At 41.3% G+C, this 19,467-nt stretch overlaps 2 protein-coding genes across 2 annotated transcripts in view; one reads left to right on the forward strand and one right to left on the reverse strand.

The window, feature by feature from the left end:
* Cfap43 (cilia and flagella associated protein 43) overlaps positions 1-9,962 on the forward strand; it is a 102,776-nt gene extending 92,814 nt beyond the window's left edge. Inside the window, exons 32-38 of the mRNA XM_028874652.2 lie at positions 711-924; positions 1,919-2,031; positions 3,136-3,295; positions 6,906-7,070; positions 8,614-8,694; positions 9,270-9,423; positions 9,598-9,962. Of these exons, the coding sequence (XP_028730485.1) occupies positions 711-924; positions 1,919-2,031; positions 3,136-3,295; positions 6,906-7,070; positions 8,614-8,694; positions 9,270-9,423; positions 9,598-9,764 (1,054 nt within the window). The 3' untranslated portion in view covers positions 9,765-9,962. The remainder of the gene's footprint in view (positions 1-710; positions 925-1,918; positions 2,032-3,135; positions 3,296-6,905; positions 7,071-8,613; positions 8,695-9,269; positions 9,424-9,597) is intronic.
* Positions 9,963-12,136: 2,174 nt separating this feature from the next.
* Sfr1 (SWI5 dependent homologous recombination repair protein 1) lies at positions 12,137-16,808 on the reverse strand. Its single transcript, XM_028874653.2, is given in 5 exon segments — positions 12,137-12,876; positions 13,872-14,261; positions 14,955-15,278; positions 15,280-15,734; positions 16,646-16,808. Coding segments are annotated over 5 exon segments (1,374 nt in total). The 5' UTR covers positions 16,659-16,808; the 3' UTR covers positions 12,137-12,684.
* Between the last annotated feature and the right edge of the window lie 2,659 nt (positions 16,809-19,467).

Consider the following 19,467-nt stretch of genomic DNA (forward strand, 5'->3'; position numbering starts at 1 on the left):
TTTTCTATTAATAAGCCACTTAGCAATTTGTGTTACAGGAAACACTTGATCATCAAATAGAATTTTTCTGAATCTGATTCCACTGTCTCTCGGACCCAAAGCTGGCCTTGAGCCAGCGACTTCTCCCAGAACCTGACTGTCCTGTCTAGAGATATGGGTGGGACCATCACTATGGCTGTACACTGTCGAGTATCTCCAAGGGGAGTGCCTAGCCCAGCTCTTTGTAACCTTCATCCCTCCCCAGCTGCAGCCCAAGAAAACTAAGTCACTAATATAGACAAAGAGGGCCTTTCTCCAGCTCTACATATGTCCAGGCATTCCTACTGAAGAAAAGAAACCAGAAGTGGCTATGCCAGACAGACCCAGGGGGCACATACACTGCTATTGCCTGCTTAAAACACACAGAAAATAAAAGGGGGGGGTGGTTTCCTAGCATGGGGAAAGCTGCCAGTGGCAGCAACAATCAGGGACACCTGTAAGTCCAGGGCATGTCTGGGGACCCAGAGTATGGATGACAAGGTGGGCGCTTATCTCTGGTGTAGACCACTCACCAGCCCTGAAGTCACAAAGGAAACTACATACAGTGTCAGGCTTATGGTCTGTCACTTAACAGTATGTTTAGTTTTGTGGTTTGTTTTGTGTTTTTTTTTTTGGGGGGGTGGTATTTGTGAGAGTATGAAAGGTTGATGGTCTTTTCTTGCTGATACCAGGGTTCACAAACAGAAAACACACGCGGATGTCAACAGTCTTGTTCCTTATGGAGAGCGACCAGGATCTGGCAAGTTAAATAAGGAAAACTTTACCCAGCTAATGAAATCCATGGATGAGTTGGACAGTATCAATAACATGCCAGAAGGCTTGGACCCCACAGTCTGGGAACATTTCTGCATAACCAGACGAGCAAAAGTGGAAAATGAATACAAAGTATATAACTTCATTTTAAATTTTATTTTAGTGTACTAATAGCAAATATCACATCTGTCAGCACATCCAGAAAAACTAAAGTTTTAAGGTCCCCCTGCTGGGTAGTAGTTAGTAATATTAATAATAACATAACAAGTCAAATAATATTATTTGTATTGCTGTAAATCTTCAAGATCCCAAATGATGGCCACTGCTGCTATGCAGTTTGTGTGGGCTGGAAAGAGATGTGCCAGTACTGAAAAGTGCTTAGAGTGGAAACACACACAGATTTAGAAGATCTACCATGAAACAACTGGAATATTTTTATACTGCTTATAAGCAGAATAATATCTTGGATTCTGCTTATAAGAATAAGTTCAATAAAAAGTATTAGTAAAATTAAGTTCATCTGTTTCATTTCACTTTTTATAAAGTGACTGTCACAAAATTTAAAACTATACATGTTGTTCTAGCGCTTTTCTCCTGGACAGCACTGTTAGAAATGACCGCATTTGCACAGACTGTATTTAACTTACCAGAGGCAGCTTCATCCTTTGCTAGAAGAGGGGATGGGGCTGTAGTAATGGTGAAGGTATGAGAACATGGTCAGCTGTGAAGAGACCTTTCCATTTCCTGACCACCTCTGGCCCCTCTCTCCTAATTCCCTAAAGTCAGTGCACATACATTGGATTGACAACTTTTTATTAAGTATCTAGGATTTTAGAATTTCATCTAAAATGATAGCAGATGGATATAGATACATATACACACACACACACACACACACACACACACACACACACACACACACGTCAATTGCATACTTGCTTTTCAGCAAGAGGCCAATTTGATATTCTTTAAATTTCTCATGGAATATGCCAGCCATGTTTTCCATAACTCATCTGCTGGCAGAGATGTAAACGTTTATTAATCTCTGAGAAAGGTGGGCTTGTTAGGAAAAGTCCAAGACAGATGTCTCCACATGTTTTGACACACTGGCGGTTGGCTTTTCCAGGTGAAACAGAAGGCCGCTGGCCTCCAGGAAATGACGACCTTTCTCCGGAAAAGACTGGAGGACGATGAGGCCGTGCAGCGTGAGATCGAAAGAGTGTTCCAGGAGCTCCTCCGGTAATTCGAGCCTCTTCATGGTCTGGGCTGTCATTGCGGAGCCCGCCTCCGGCCTGGCTGGGCCACAGCTGGCTCTGTCCGGCTCAATCCTGGCACCGTGCTGAAATGTTCTCCTTTATAGAGTGTGCCTTGTTACACAAGACTTGTTTCAAAAGAGAATTTGCCTTGCCATGTGTGCTCTTAACACAAAACAGACTTTAGGGGGAAAGAGTCACAGTTTTGTGTAAATCTGCCCCTACTACATAAATATACAAAGAGCCGGTCTCTGCCCGTGGAGACTTCCGGGCTCAAGGCTGAGTGGAACCAAGCAGATTTCCAAACAATTTCTCCATAAACATTCATCAGGTTTGTGTTATCTTTATGGAGCCTGGTGGTTTTTACTAAGTGCTTTGTATAAAGTCTTAGCTTCAAAAAAGCCATATGTATACCCACATGCATAAACACTTCAGTGATGGTCCCAAATTCATCAGTATACATCGGTTTTAGATGTAGGCTATAGGGGGAATATGGATTAGGCAATAGATTTGACAAGTAGAATATAGATTTAATATTGTTGTGTATTATCAAAAATCAATAAGGTTGCTGGGTGATGGTAGTGAATGCCTTTAATCCCAGCACTCAGGAGGCAGAGGCAGGTGGATCTCTGTGAGTTTGAGGCCAGCCTGGTCTATAAAGTGAGTTCCAGGACAGCCAGGCTGTTACAAAGAGAAACCCTGTCTCAAAAAACCAAAAAAAAAATAAAATAAAATAAAAAAAAATCTATAAGGTCATAATTTTAATAGATTTACCATTCAAAATATGTCACTTTAAAATTCTTTTCATTACAATTAAAATTACACAGTTTTTTCTTAATCTTACAGTAAAAGTTCATGACAAATTCTGTCCATACTGTTGTTTGAGCAATCCAACTAGAATTCCAGATCAAGTCGGGAGGCACTTAGAGGGACTTCCAGGAAGGTTGTCTTTGGGAAAATGCTGCTCTTCATTCCACTGAGTGTGCATTCCTTAGGCTGCTTAGAATTTTATTTCTTGGATAATAAATGAAGTTGAAAACTTACTAAGTATACACTACAAATACTTATTTTGAAGTCTTTTCCCATTTAGATTACAGGATGAGAAAGTGAAATTCCAGGTGAATTTAACCATACAAATTCTTCTTAAACAAGGACAAGTAGAACTGGAGAATTTCCAGTTGATTCTGGAATATTCTGATGCAATTCTCATCAATAAGAACATAATTGAAGACTTGAATTCTGTGATTCGGGTAACTATAGTCTTTGAACATATTGCCTTCTGTATAAAATGCTTTGTAGTGTCTCTCATTCCCATGGTAAGTGTGCCAGCTGGTTTTCTGTCAACTCGACACAAGCTAGAGTCTCAGTTAGAGGGGACTTTAACTGAGAAAAGGCCTCCATAAGATCAGGCTGTAGACAAACCTATAGGGCATTTTCTTAATTAGTGATTGATGGGGGAGGGTCCAGTCCATTTGGGTGGAGCCATCCTTGGACTAGTGGTCCTGGGTTCTATAAGGAGACTGGGTGAGCCAGAAGGAGCAAGCCAGTAAGCAGCACCCTTCCATGGCCTCTGCATCAGCTCCTGCCCCAGGTTCCTGCCCTGTTTGAGTTCCTGTCCCGACTTCCTTGGATGATGAACACTGATGTGGAAGTATAAGCCAAATAAACCCTTTTCTCCCCAAGTTGTTTTTGATCATAGTGTGTCATCACAGCATGGTAACCCCGACTAGGAGAGTGACTCTAATTGAGCTCCCTCAGTGTCTCCTCTCAGTAGCTGCATTAGAATCACCCATGGAGCTTTGTAAATGTGCCCAGAATGTAAGTATTTTTTAAAATCTCCCTGGGTGATTTTAAGAGACATAAATTTGAAGACAGTGAGGCTAAATGTCCATTCTAATATACCTTAGTTTATATATTGTTTATGTAATTCTCAGCATATTATAATCTATTTGATTTATATAGCTGTACTACATCTCTAATTAGTTCTGGATTTTGATAGGAGCTACCTCACCCCACCCCCACACGTGCTTTCATCTGGCTAAGGTTGTCAATCTTTCTGATCTTTTTCAAAGGACCAACCTTTAATTTCATGGATTCTATTGTTTTCCTATTTCACTTATCTCCATTTTACTCTATTTCCTGCTGGCTTTTACGTTAGCTTGTTCTTGTTCTAGCACATAAAGTTAAATTATTGATGCAAATTCTTTTTCCTAACTGTGTCAGAAGAAAATGTGAATTAATGTCAACTCAGCTTTAGCAGTATTCAAAGCTCTGCCCCCTAACGCTCTGTGCTGTGCTGTCTTTCCACAGTATGCACTCATTAACACTGCTTCCTGGTGACTGTTGTGTGCCTTTTCCTTTTAGTTATACGAGGGAAAAGGAGTAATTAGGAACCAGGCTGGATTTTACATTTACATATGTATTCATATTCTTAGGTAGCATTTTTATTCCTTTCTTTTTCTGAGTTTCTTCTACTATCCCCTATTTCAGTGCGAAGGACTTCCTTTAGCATCTTTTCTTACAGGCAAGTCCACTACAGTGGGTTTTCTCCATCCACTTAGCTCCTCTCAAAATGTTGTTTGTCTTTCATTTAAAAATATTCCATTCTCTGTTTAGTTTTTTGAGGTCTTGCTACACCACCTAGGCTGACCTCACACTTAGGATCCTTCCGCCTCAGCTTTCTAAGTACTAGGACTACAGGAGGCAGCTTAGCCTTCATTTCTGAAACATAGTTTTTGTAACTACAAGGTTCTTCGTTCTTGGTTGACGGGCTTGCAGCAGGTCTTCTTCCCTTTTTCTTGGTTTCTATATTTTCTTCCTTATCTCTTCTCTAGGAGTATATGGTTTGGGAGAGTTTGCTTTGCTTTGCCTTTTCTATTTTTGTTTCTTTTACCCTCTCCCTAGCCAAAATCATTCTTCTGAGACAGGGTTGCTGTTCTCTCGGTGACTGGAGGCCAACTTTCCACCTTCTCCCTGTAAGCACATAGTGGGGTTTGCAGAAAATGCCATGCTTAGCCAAGTTTGGTGATACATGTAATCTCAGAACTCAGGGGCCAGGGTAGAAAGATACAAGTTCAATGCCAGCTTGGATTATATACCAAAATCTTGTCTCAGAAAATCTTAAAATTACTAACATTGTAGGTTGAGCATCGTAATAGATGATAGTATCGTTAACTGATGGTAGAAAGATAGGAGACTGTAGCTTTGGCTGGAGTCATAGAGTGAAGAGTTTTGACCTTGGTTAATTTGAGATGTACTTAAAACATTCCAGTGGAATGTCCAACTTGACAGAGTTCAGAGTTGAGATGTGCTCTCTATAGAATCACATGTAAATAACTGCATGTGGATTATTACATACAGATATCTACTTATAGGTCATTTAAACCATGAGATTGCTCCAGACAACCCAGGAAGTTAGGTAGACCAAAAATAGGGAGTTTGTGTCTACACCTCCAATCCAGCTCTGAAACAGAAGGAAACAGGGAAGGAGGAGGAGCTTCTAGTAAAGTAGAAAACTAGGCTACCGTCTCCTGGGTACCACAAGAACAAAGATTCCAAGGAGTAGATAGCGATGTGTACATAGCATCAACAACTTGACAATAGTCATCTCAGGAGAGGGTTGAGGATAGGCTGCCCCAAGTGAAGGCACGGTCACGTGACATGGGGAAGTAAATCCACTGACGTAAGTACATCCTACAACACTGGCTGAGGTGAAAACAGAAAGGATATGTAGCTCTAAAACAGTGGCCCTCGGCCTTAACACCCTTGACATCTGGGACAGACTGTGTTCCACCGGGGCCTCCCTATGTTGTGTAGGCTGCTTAGCACCATGCACACCCTCTACTGGGCCAATATGCTTTCCTCTGCAGAGAAATGCTTAAACGTTAGAATTTTTGAGCTACTGATGGCCAGATGAAGTGTGTGAGCATGGGGGTAAGGTGACTGAAATACAATTTTTAAAAGTCATTAAAAGTAGGAAATGCGGGAAATGCAAGGAGTTCAGAGCCCAAGCTATGATCAAAAGATGAAAATAATAGAAGGGTAGAATGCAGTGGGATGTAGCTTGGTGGCATGCACTTCAAAAAGCTAGAATTTGGAAAGAGAAGAAAGAAGAAAAAGAATGCAAAATGGAAACTGGTGGGATTCTTATATAAATTGATTGACTGATTGACAGTACAGCCCAGGCTGGCCTACAACTTACTATGTAGTCAAAGCTAACCTTATACTTGGGGCAATCTTCCTTTCACAGCCTCCCAAGTCCTAGAATCCCAGGTAGAAGCCACCACACATGGCTATAAATTCATTTTAGAGACATGGTAATTTCATTTTTAGTAATCTCAGGGCAATTTTTATTTAATTTAAATATTGTTTATATTCCTTAATTTTATTAATATTGAGATCATGTAATATTAAATAATACTTAAGAGTTAACTGAGTATTTAATAAAAATTAGCTGAGTATTTAATAAAAAAGTATTTGATAAAATTTAATGCATTTAATATTTGTTTACTTTAAAATATCCCTGAGTTTCATGTTATTAAATAACCTATATGAATATATAACTACATTGAATATATGAATATATAACCTAATACAAATATATTGAATAACCGTTATTCCAAATGAAGTACAAAATAGCCGAGTGTTTTAAGTGTCATATCTGACTTTTTTCTTTGCTACTAGCTGCCAGGTAGATGCTGGTATGCCTAGCTATGTTAACCACAAGCTTTATCCAGAGAGTCAATTCGAAGACATGGAGGGTTCACACATACAGGTTACAGTTCGAATCATAAAAACCAGCTTCAGATCGTCTGCAGTTCTGTGTACAGAATCAATGTGACTATTGATATACCATTTTAGACTCAAGGACAAAAGAAAGTTGCCAGCATGATGGAAAGTAAAGAAGTCCACAAAGGAATCTATCAGATTGAATGGGAACACAAGAAAATGGAGATGGAGATGGAGGATCTAAACCAGAAGGCCTGGGATATACAGATGCTGTTCTTCTCACGAGATCGTCAAAAGGCAAGTCTCCCCTGGTGCCCAGTGTTCACCTCACCCATTCATTATCAAATATTCACTTAATAGGAAGCCTCCCTGATGGCAAGCATATTCTAAGCATATCCCTAACATATCTATGAACACATCTGAGTTCTTTTTCTTACAGAGGTTTAATTTGCTAATTTCATGGCTCTTCCCTTCACTTGCTTATTTCTCATCTCTCTAGAGACTCACTGGCTTAAAAATTTGAGTCAGCTTTAGTGTTTCTCTTTACTATACCTGTCTTTCCCAGTTTACTTATCTTTTCTTTGTCTCCTGTTTCTGCTGCTGTTTGGCCAACCCTCCATTTTCTCTGGTTTGAAGTAAGATATGCAGTCTTAAAATTAGCCTATTGACCTGAGCACTAACTCTTGTGCTTGCTTTCTCTCTCTCTCTCTCTCTCTCTCTCTCTCTCTCTCTCTCTCTCTCTCTCTCTCTCTGTCCCTTTCCTCTCCCCTCTTTCAAAATCCCTGTCATTATTTGTATACTGCTGTCATACTGAATTCCTACTTGATTCTAGTAACATCAGTACCCTGCTCAAATATTATATTAAAAAAATACTCTTTAACTACCAAGTACATTAGGAAGTCCCTGGGTGGACAGTGTCTTTCAACTTGCCTTTAGGGCAAGTAAGAGAAACAGATGCCACTATACCTCTTATTCATCAGTATTCTCAAATGAGATAGAGTGAGAGAGGGAGGGACAAAGGAAGGAAGAGAGGGAGGAAGAGAGGTGGGTGTGTACAGAGGCTAGAGATCAACATTAGATGTCTTCCTCAGGAATTTCCCCACACATTTCGGCTAGAGTAGCTGACCAGTGAGCTCCAGGACCCATGGTGCTGGGGTTAAAGGTTAACATGGGTGCTGGGAATCTGCTAATGCTGAGTTAGAGGTTTACATGGGTGCTGGAAATTCGAAATCAGATCTTCAAGCTTGTGTGGCAAGTATTTTATCAACTGAGCTGTCTCCCAAGTGCCCAAATGGATTGCCTTTTGCTCACACTAGCTAGTCAACCTGGAACATCTTCTAACCCCTCCTATTTCTTCCCTTCCTCTGTTCCTGGTCCCCTCCCCTCCTCTCATCTAGCTACCTAATTTGTCTTATGCCACTTTCTCCACCAGCCTTCTTGATTTCCAAGCTTAGAGAAATCCTACTCCATCACAAACTGCCTTTGAATTTGCTAACACTTGACATATCTTCTGGTAACCAATCATTTCTGTGTGTTCTCTTTTTCCTGAAGGCTGGGTCATGTTATCTTTGTGTCTACTTTGTTATCTATAACTAGAACACTATTAACGTGTGACCCAAGTGAGAATATATTTGGTGAGCTGAACGAATGAAAAAATTTAAGCATTTGTAATATTAGCATAGAGGTGAGCGTGTTGAAATGTTATAGCACAACAGCCAAATCAATCTTAACATACACAGATATTTGTTACGACACTGTTGTTTTCAAAACTGTTCAGTTACCTACTAAAAGAAATAGAAAAAAATCCTTACATGTATTATCTTTTTTCCCCCTCTTAAAGTACCTAAATGAACCAAACTACGAGAACGTGATTGCTATTCAGATTGGAATAATGGAGCAAACAATTAATGTTATAGATAAGGTCAGTCTCAAGCATATCAATCATTATAATGCCAACAGTTGTGAATCATGTGGGCAAGGTAATAGTTGAGTCATAAACTCAGATAGAAGCTAAAGAAACTTGAAATTTACTGATGCTCATGACAATCAGGGGTACCCGAATGTTGTCTGCAACTATAGCCAGTGATACAGACTATAGCATTTCTCTGGATAGTAGGATTAGTACCTAGGAATTCATGTGGATTTGCTTCTACATTTAGTTAAACCTGAGCCACAAAAGTACTTACAGTTTTCCTGGTACTTTGAACTTTCCTCTTTGTGTAACTGAATAACAAAATCAGTTTTACTACATAGCATGTAAGATGGAAGCAAAGGTTTTAAAATGTTCATTTTTAAGACCATACAAAATCTTTCTAAAGTGTAGTATTAACATTCTGTCTTTTAACAAAAAAGTTGAGTGTCTACTATGGACAGACCATAAAACAGGCACTAGGGATACAGTACGTTATATTAGTGATGATAAAATATTTTAAAGGTACAAATGTTTAAAACTTTTTCAAAATTGTTTTTGGGGTTTTGTGGGAACAAAAATTTCAGACTCACAAGAAGAATGTACAAAACTGCAAAAAATTACTCAAAAAATTGGGACGATACAGTAATCAGAAAGATATAGCAAATTACACGCTGAGCTGCAATCTACGGGAAGAGCTGGTGGCTGTCTCCGAGAGACAAGACATTTGCAATGAAATTGGTGAGCGTTCTTTCCTTCAATCAACTAAAGGTAATTGGTACTGGTATTCTAACCAGTATCAGTTATCTGAACAACCACCAAAACGCTACCAGCATCTCTTCCACACAAATGATCTTAGGTGTTGCTTCTGTACTCAAATAATTCAACTAATTCCTTTCTCCGTCTCTGGACTAGGGTCTACGCTGACTTGTGAAAAGATTGCAAAAGAACGATATGAGAACCTGCTGAAAAAGCAGAAGCTGACCAGCATTTCCAAACAGCAAGCTGAGCAGATTTCAATACTGCAGGCTGAAGTCGAAAGATTAAGGATGAAAACATTCCCTGCTCTTATTCCGATGTAGAACACCAGCAAGAGCAGAAGGCAAACTACTTACCCCAAAATAGTGTCACTTGGAGAAAAGCGACTTCCCTTTCTCTTGTATCAGGGAATTTAAGTAGGTCACCTCTTAGCTGCATGTTTTTAAATAATAAAGTAAGTTTAGGTTAATCAGTATACAACTATTTGTCCTGTCCTACATAAATAAATGAGTAAAATACCATAAAGTGTCATTTATATTCATTAAACAACAGTGTTTTTCAGCCAGGAAACACTCAAGATTTATTTTGTTCAATTAAAATTACCAGAATTTTGGAGGCTACCATTGAAACCAAAGAAAACGATCATTTTTCCCAAGACTTAAGTCATTTGTAAATTCTATTTGGAAACGTAGTCTTCCTTACCTATTGTACCAGAATTAACAGGGTTCAGTAAACAAGGGCTCATTGCCTTGAAGTAGTCAAATCTACTCATGTAGACAATACTAATTCTTTAGTCAGACTCCCTGGCAAACAAACATCATTCCCCCTTCCACAGCCTGCGGTCTGCTGCACTCCAAGGTGGCCTCATCAGATCGTCATCTCCAAGTGCGGTCTATGCTCCACTTCTCTGCAATTTAAAACCTAAATTTAACTTAATACAGAACACCGTATCTAATACAAACTGGAACAGATAAAGCAAAAGATCATCCAAAAAATCTTTCATTTAGAGGATACTCCTGTAATCCCTAGGATTATGAGAGTTGGCTGCCAGCCTGGGCTACATGAGACTCTACCTCAAATAATAAAAATTTCCACTTTGTTTTGTCCTATTCCAGTGTATTAGTCTTTATCTTCTATTTTATTATTTTCCCTAGAAGCTTGTTTTAGTTTTCTAATGAGAGACAGAAAGGGGGTGGATCTGGATGGGAGAGGAGGTAGGGAAGAACTGGGAGAAGAGGGAGAGGAAACCATAATCAGAATATATTATATGAAGGAAAAAAGTATTTTCAATAAAAGGGCAAAAAAAAAAAATTCAAAACAACCTTTTATCACAGATGTTAAGTAGAAAAAAATTTCCACTTAGAAAAAACCCTCAACACGATTTAATTGATTACCTCATTAGTGCTCAGTGCTTCCTGGGGATGGTAAGGTGAGCAGTGGGGCCAACACCATCTTACTGACTTCCCTCACAACTATAATGACTACAAGGAGTCAGTTTAGCTGATTTAGCAGAGAACCCATTGGTAACATTTCTGAGACAGCATTTTCTGAGAAGCACGGAGATGGATCCAAGAGCCTGTGTAAGGTGAGAGGTACAGGCACTTTTATACTCAGCATGGGATTGCCAGTTCTCTGGCAATTGCAGAGTCAACCATGGATACCTTTGATTTTTCTCTTTTCTAGTTTATAAATGCCATGACACTTAAATTAGTTGCCTAGATACTCCATTAGCTAAAAGACAATGTCATCAATTCCACTGGCTAATTCTGGTCTTAATGACCAAACAGCCTGTGCCATTTGTTTTATCACCAACTCTAGGTGGTGGTCCTTTCTCAGCTTTTGAGGCACAGATGAGCTGGGCTTGGAGGACACCTGCTCTCAAGAGTGTGTTTAGTAGCAGGTGCTTTGGAAGGGTGCATGTACCATGCCCTAACTCATCTGAGTACTGTTCATGGTGCCAATGCCTCTCAGCTCCTATAGGACAGCAGTGCATAGCTTTTTAAAATTCATTACCAAGTGCTATGTCAATTAGGTCAAGCATGGCACAGCCTTATGTACAGGAAGAAAATTAGACCTACAAACACAAAGGGCAAGACGGAATTTATGTGTAGTTGGGGGTGTTACAGGTTTGAGTCCCCTGTTGTATCAAACAGCAAAGGGAATGGGGTGGGGGCATTGCAAGTTCTTAGGAGAGAGCTCAAGAACAGTGTCCATTTACAAACTAATATAGAAATACTTTTTCTAGATCCCAAAGCAGAAATTGTGAAGGCTTCAGGAATAACTGGCAAATAGAACAAGGAAGACACTGATTCACAAAGTTCTCCTTCCATCCAAAAGTCTGTACAGACCTGCTATACTTAAAGATGGCAGCCTTACTTCTCCCAAGGTTATACAACAGCTCCAGCAACAAGCTTTTCCCACTGGGATCATTCTAAATTCTCAGCAACTGAGCCAGCTTAAGGCCCATCTCTACACACAGCTGATAGGTATCCTAGTTATTTAACGTAGGTAGGTTTCTGGCTGAGGGCTCACTATGAACTCATCAGCCTTTCTACTTTACATCACAGAGAAAGCTACAAAGGCAACTGTGAAGAACCTTTCACGCCAAGAATAAACTTCCAGGTGGGAAATAAGAATATGAAGCTCCCCAAGAAACAGAGAGCCGTTTTAATAAATGAGGAAAACAAGGAACAAATCTGGAGAAAAATTGTGGACATACATGTTTAATTACTTGTTAGATTAGCAGACGGAAAAATATAGTAAGCAGATGAAGACAAGGTTCATAAACTCAAGAGGGGCAGGTTACAATTAGGCCAAGTGAGGTTTAGACATTCAATAGACTACTTTTTAACAGTGAATATAAAACCTTTTGCCACAAAATCAATGTATTAAACCTGGTTTCCAGAATTATCCAAACTTCCTTTTAAACATCATTTAACTTTTTAATATTTAAATATTTTCTTTAGCAAACATATCCAAAATACTAAGCTTCACTTAATAATTTTGTGTATGTACCAGAATAACCTAAACTGTTCAAGATATTGTTCTCTAAACTACAACAGCAGCTTACATATTTCTTCCCTTTAAAACACTTATCTTTTCACATTGTCATTCTCAAAGATATTCCATAGAGGGGCCAAGAGTACAGCTCAGGAAAAGAGCACATTTGAGGCCCTGGGCATGACCCCATCACCCCAAAAGAGAGAAAATAAAGCTGAACAACAACAACAACAACAAAACTTATCAAACCCCTGTAAATTCTTCTTCACTTCTATTATAGTGCACGACTGTTTCATCTACCCCATAGTAGTCGATCAACTCGGTGAGGCTGAGTTTCTCATCATCCTCAGACATAACTGACTGCAGCTCATAGAGCAGCTGCTGGCTGCACTTCCTCCACTTCTTTATTAACATCTCCAACTCAGACAGGTTATTCTGAAACAGAAAAAATAAGTCAGTAATCACAGTCCTGCATTTTAACTTACACCATCAAAGCAGCTAAATTAGTTCCTGTCTAGCTTTAAAGGCTAATACCCCAGGGCACTACAACCTCTGGGCAAACCTTAACCTTGGGGGAAAAAATTATTAAATTTGCATATTAAATATAAGAAATTGAAGTTCTCAAAACACTTCTGTATTACTACTATACTTTTAAGATATAATGCTATGTTGTACCTTCCTAATTTTTACCTCAAACTGTTCTTTTTTTTTTCTCCCCAGAGCTAAGGACCGAACTCAGGGCCTTGTACTTGCTAGGCAAGTGCTCTACCTCTGAGCTAAATCCCCAACCCCTCAAACTGTTCTTAAAGGTGAAAATATTCAAGTTAAAAGTACTTTCAACATTTAGAAATAAGTCACCTCTTGAAAAGTCAAAAATTCAAAACCACTAATAAGATACACTGTCCTATCATTTATTCCATATTTCTGGGGAAGAATGAGGTGTTATATGGGTAAGAACTATCCAGATAAAGACGTCACCTCCTTCCAAACATCCAGGTTCTACTCAATTCAAACCATAGGAGCTGAAACCTAAAATCTGTGTTTTCTCAAATAAAATGCCTGACATTTTAGAGATACAAGATCACTACTAAAAATACTTTATACTGTAATCTGTGGTCTATTTTTAGTTCTGTTTTCAGTGTATTTTATTTCTGTTCCCAGTGTACTTTCATCTAACAATTTATACTTCTAATTATGCTACTGGCTAGAAATTAAAGCCAAGAAGCTTCAACTGTGTACTGGACAAACGCTGAAGCTCTTAAGTTTTACCTCATTCTAAATCAATTACTTCTACTTCAGTTAAAGCTCCTGTAAACCAGGTTTCTGCTAATTTGGCTTCTTGTTTATCAACCAAAATGATTTCCAAATTCTGAAGTTACTTTACTGCAATTTATGTAAAAATTATGCAATGATTCTGAAATTCTTCTCACCTTTATTCTATACATTTTGACAAGTTTTAATCTCCGAAGAAGGTCTTCCTTCTCTTGCACCTGCTTTGCCAATTTTGCTTTTTCTTCCTTCAATCTTTCTTTAGTATTCTCATTCACAGACTCATTTTGGGGGGCACTGGATGACCCTGTATCAAGTGACTTAGATTTGCATGTATTTATATTCTCCGAGCTATCTTTTTCAGATCCATTGTCTATGTGTTTCAAACTCTCTTGGAACTCTGAACAGCTTTCTTCTTTGGAAGATGCTCCTGGTTCTGAAAAAATCTCCTTTTCTTCATTCTCTACTTTAAGTCGCTTCACCACACTACAAAAAGAATGAGATGAAGATCTTGTTTTCTTTAATCTTTCTTTAAGTGTTCCACTCATAGGCTGAAAGACACAAAACATTAAAAATGTTAAGAAAACGTTCTTTTGTTTGTTTTTCAAGACAGGGTTTCTTTATGTAACACTGGATGTCTGGGAACTAGCTCTATAGAACAGACTGGCCTCAAACTCAGAGATCCGCCTGCCTCTGCCTCCCGAGTGCTTGGATTAAAGACTGTGTGTCACCACTGCCCAGCTAAGAAAACATTCTTGAAGTAAATCAATCTATTAGAAATAATGACTTTACACTTCTATGGTAGCTACCCTGGGTGGCTTTCTGTCCTCACAAATCTCAAGGAAGCATTACCAATGTCTTTCTTTTCCAGAAGCTCCTTTAGTCTTACTTTAGCAAGATTAACTTCCCAAAATAGGCTTGAGACACTTCTCCCAGTCATCAGGATTATTTGTTCAGCAGCTAGTATTTGCCTGACAACACTCAAAACTGTAGCTTCAAAACTACAGACTAGGAAAAAGACCTGCCACCAAAGACTTCCCCTAAGGAATAGTGTACAGATTCAAATTTGAAAATTCTCAATAACCTGCTAAGAAACTCAACAAACTGAACTGATTCAAGAAGGAAATCTGGCAAAGACAGGAAGGCACAGGCTATACATTAATTCACACTCTTGTGTCCTTAAAACTGCCACTACCAGAATAGTTTGAAACACAGAATGGTGGGGGATATCAAGATTTTCATACTTGTTTTCCTGAAATATTTGTTTTGAGTGATGGTGGATTCTCATTCATCTCAGGAGTGTCAGGTAAAGTTGATGCTGAATCTAATGAGCTCTCCTTCTTGATGGATGCTGAATCTGATGCGCTCTCCATCTTAATGGATGCTGAATTTGATGTGCTCTCCTTCTTGATGGATGCTGAATCTGATGTGCTCTCCATCTTAATGGATGCTGAATCTGATGTGCTCTCCTTCTTGATGGATGTTGAATCTGATGTGCTCTCCATCTTAATGGATGCTGAATCTGATGCGATCTCCTTGATGGATGCTGAATCTGATGCGATCTCCATCTTGATGGATGCTGAATCTGATGCGCTCTCCTTCTTGATGGATGTTGAATCTGATGCAGCTCTCCTTCTTGATGGACACTGAATCTGATGCACTCTCCTTCTTGATGGATGCTGAATCTGATGAGCTCTCCTTCTTGATGGACACTGAATCTGATGCGATCTCCATCTTGATGGACACTGAATCTGATGCACTCTCCTTCTTGATGGATGCTGAATCTGATGAGCTCTCCTTCTTGATGGATGCTGAATCTGATACACTCTCCATCTTGATGGATGCTGAATCTGATGCGCTCTCCTTCTTGATGGATGTTAAATCTGATGCGCTCTCCATCTTGATGGATGCTGAATCTGATGCGCTCTCCATCTTGATGGATGCTGAATCTGATGAGCTCTCCTTCTTGATGGATGCTGAATCTGATGGGCCCTCCATCTTGGGAGCAAACTCCTGATTTCCTTCTAAAAATGAAAAGGCATAGATGGAGATCAAATTAATATCTCAACACACACCTTAATATATATCAACAAAATTTTCTTTAGTGTACAAAAAAACACCAAAAAAGCCAGTAATTTCTTCCAATTATATATAGCTGTAATCTATCCTAATTCTTTTCATAGTTTTTCATTTACCTCTCCACATGGGGAGTAGCAAGGTTTTGTTTTTTTCCCTGGCTAGTATGTAATTGACTCTCATTGTTCTCCTTTCAAAATGTCTCCAAAAATTTGCACTTCAGGGAGGAGGGGAATTAACTTTACCTAGTCAAGAATTTTAATTTTTGTTATAATTTCGTAAATAAAAGCAATACAGGCGGAATAATGTAAAACATCTTGAATCTTAAAAGCTTTGTACCTAGAACCAGGAATGCTCCAGTCCTGATTCCTGAGGCCTTACAGAAAGCAGCGTCCGCCCTGTTTTGGTTTACTAGGGTAGAAGAAGCCTGCCCCGGCCCCATCTCCTCCCTCCTCCCCATCTCCTCCTCCCCCATTCCTCTGCCCCCCTCCCCAGCTCCTCCCCACTCCCCATCTCCTCCCACCCCAACTCCTCCCCACGCCCACTCCCTCCCTCTCCGCCCCCTCCCCGCCCCCACCACAGAAAGCCACGTACCCCGACCCTCCCAGGCCTCCCCAAGCGCCTCACCACAGAAAGCCTTGTACCCCGCCCCGCCCCCCGCGGCACCTCCCGGCCCGCCTCACCACAGAAAGCCATCTAGCCTCGCCCCTCCCCCGTACCCCCCACCACCACAGACGACCCTCTACCCCACGGAACAGGGCGGCCGCGCTCCCGCGGCTCCGGGAAGAGCTTCCCCATCAGCTCCACAGGGCCCGGGAGGCCTGACGCTCACGCCAGCCCCGGGGAGAAAGCACGATACCTTTATCAGCCATGCCCTCAGCAGCAGAACAACACACCCACAGCCAGCGTAGCGGCCTCAGGAGAAGGACCTCGCCCCGGAGGCGGGGCCCCGGCGGAGGAGAGACGCGCGATTGGCGAGCCTGACCGCAGCGGGCGGATGTGCTTTGTCCAGCTCCGGACCGCGCGCGTGCGCGGGGGCGCGAGCCGCAGCCACGGGGCGGGGCGGGGCGGGGCCAGGCGGGGCGGGGCCAGGCGGGCGCGGCTCGTGATTGGCAGGATCGGCCGGGCGCGCTTCAGGGCTCCGCTCGGCGCGCGCGGCCGCCCGCCTGGGGACGGCGTCCGGGGAAAGACAACGCTAGACCTGCGAACCGGCCGGAGGGGGGCGCGCTTCCGCGGGCTGCGGGCTCGTGCAGCCTCCTGGGGCGGGGGGCGGAGGGGGTGCACAGGGGAAGCGCGCCCCGGAGCCCCGCCTCCGCGCGCCCCGGGAGCCCCGCCTCCGCGCGCCCCGGGAGCCCCGCCTCCGCGCCCCCCGGAGCCCCGCCTCCGCGCCCCCCCGGAGCCCCGCCTCCGCGCGCCCGCTCCCTGGCAGTCAGTCCTCAGACGTGGCAGGGCCGGAAGCCGAGGGGCCCGATCGGCTCCCTGCTGGCGAGGGCTGCCGAAGCGTTTTGTGCTCACGGAGGAGCGGTCTGTGAGGAAGCAGGCATGACGGGAATCTCGTGGGGCGTCTCCTGCTGGCCTTGCTCTCCTCTCGCCCCTCGATTTGGGGCTGCGTCCCACCCCTGCTTGCTTGGCTTCACATGTTTTGGTCAAATCTGAGAAAACGTGACCTAAGGAAGTTTATTATGGCGCAGGGCAGCCGTGGATTGGTCGGTCCAGAATTCAGATGCTGGAGACCTAAGCCCCGTGTTAGACCCTGGGAGGCTGCCATCTTAGCTTAAAAACGCCCCTGGGTCTCCGATGTTCGCGACGTTCTGTTGCTATGCAACGGCCCAGCGAACTAGCTTGGGTGGAGCCCTGAGGGCAGGGAAAGGCAGCTGAGGCTCTTGTGAGTCACTGGGAAATTTGTAATACACAGGGGACGACTCTCTACCAATGTCTGCTAATGGTGCCTTAAAAGTAGCCAGAAAAAAAGTGATGAGGCAGTCAGTTATAAATACAGAACCCAAAGAAACTTCATGAGGTAATTGATTAGGCCTGTAAATGTTGCAGGCAATTAATTGCCTCCATTCCAAGTCCTGGTACCCTGGCGATTTGGGGGTTCGGTTTTTGTTTGTGTTTTTTTGGTTTGGGGGCTTTTTTGTTTTTTTTTTTCTTGTTGTTTTGCTATGGAATGTAGTGGCCGTGTATCTCTCAATTTGATGGTTTGGTAAAAGAATACCTCCTAGAGACAGGAAAATTAAATAACTTATGAGCGGCAGATAGAACAATTCAAAGTACCAAAGAAACATTTAATGTCTTTTATATTCAAGCATATTCGTCATTCCCTAATTGACTTAAAGTTATGTATCACAAGCTTTTATCCCTTACCTTTCTTCCCAAAAGCACGGATTTTTTTAAATGATGCTATGTTCTCCAAAATTCCACACAACTTAAGCCATAAATATAAGAAAATTTGGAGCCTTCGCATCGCATATGACTATTAATAAATATCCCACTCCTAAATGTTTAGGAAACAAATTAACCTTACCGACTTTAGGACACCAACACCAGAATGTATGATTTTATGACACAGGTGTTACTCGCCAACGCACAGGTCACTGTACACTAGTTCTCTTTTTTCCTTGATATAAGTTGATCTCGCTGCAAAAAGCAGATTCGCTTGCCTTGACACTGAAACACAATGCACATTCTGCATGTTCTGGATGCCTTGAGGCATAAGGGTGAGTTGTTTTTATGAGTCTAAAATCAGCTGCACCCAAATCCTTGTATTATTACAACCTAATCTTAGAGCTGTGTTTTTGCTAGCTACATAAAGGAAAACAATGTCTTGCCTTGCAAATGTTCTGACTTGTTTTTATGTGAAACTGCTGTATTAAAATAAGACTGGCCAAACTTTCAAAGGACCTCTAAACAGTGCTCGGGAAAACCTGTTAGTTCAGAAATGTGCGTTTGCTGATTTTTATCTCTTCTGTGTGTTAAGTGCCAATGCTCTTCCCATATGTTTGTATTTTACTTACCATCCTCAATTGAGTGTCAAAGATCTGAAATATGTATAAATTGCCCCTACTCAAATGGAGACGAAGCCCTGTAGTAAGATGCTTGCCTGTCATTCATGAGGCCATTAGCCTGAAAAAAAAAAAAAAAAAAAACCTAATTAAAATTTTCCATTCAAGTTTTCATGTGTCTTTAGATAAATATTTCCATGACTTTGGTGATCTCAAATCGATTTGCCTACAAAGAATTTAGTGTTTGTCACATGAGACGTTTGTATTTTCATATGAAATTTTCAAGTAGTAAAAGTCCTGCCTTGTGAGCCAGACAACAAAGACTCCTTACCCTGCCACAGAGAACAATGGAGAAGTGTTCTAGGATTCAGGGATAATAGCAATTAATTTCATCCTAAGTCAGACTTTCTCTGTGTTTTTAAGTTTCTTCAATTCCCAAGGTTACTGTTGACTCCCTTATTATTCATCAGGGAGTGGTAAAATGTGTCTTCCATTCTAGCCTATGATTACTGTTGATGGCATGATGACATATACCTAGATGGTAAATGTGTCTTCCATTCTTCTATGATTACTATTGATGGCAGGTGACATATACCTAGAAATTTATGAGTGCAGGAAAACAATAGTATATAGTCTTTCTTCATCCTACCTCCTTCCTCTCTCTTTTACCCCATGC

This window comes from Peromyscus leucopus, chromosome 1 (genome assembly GCF_004664715.2).
Source record: "Peromyscus leucopus breed LL Stock chromosome 1, UCI_PerLeu_2.1, whole genome shotgun sequence".
NCBI classification, from domain to species: domain Eukaryota; kingdom Metazoa; phylum Chordata; class Mammalia; order Rodentia; family Cricetidae; genus Peromyscus; species Peromyscus leucopus.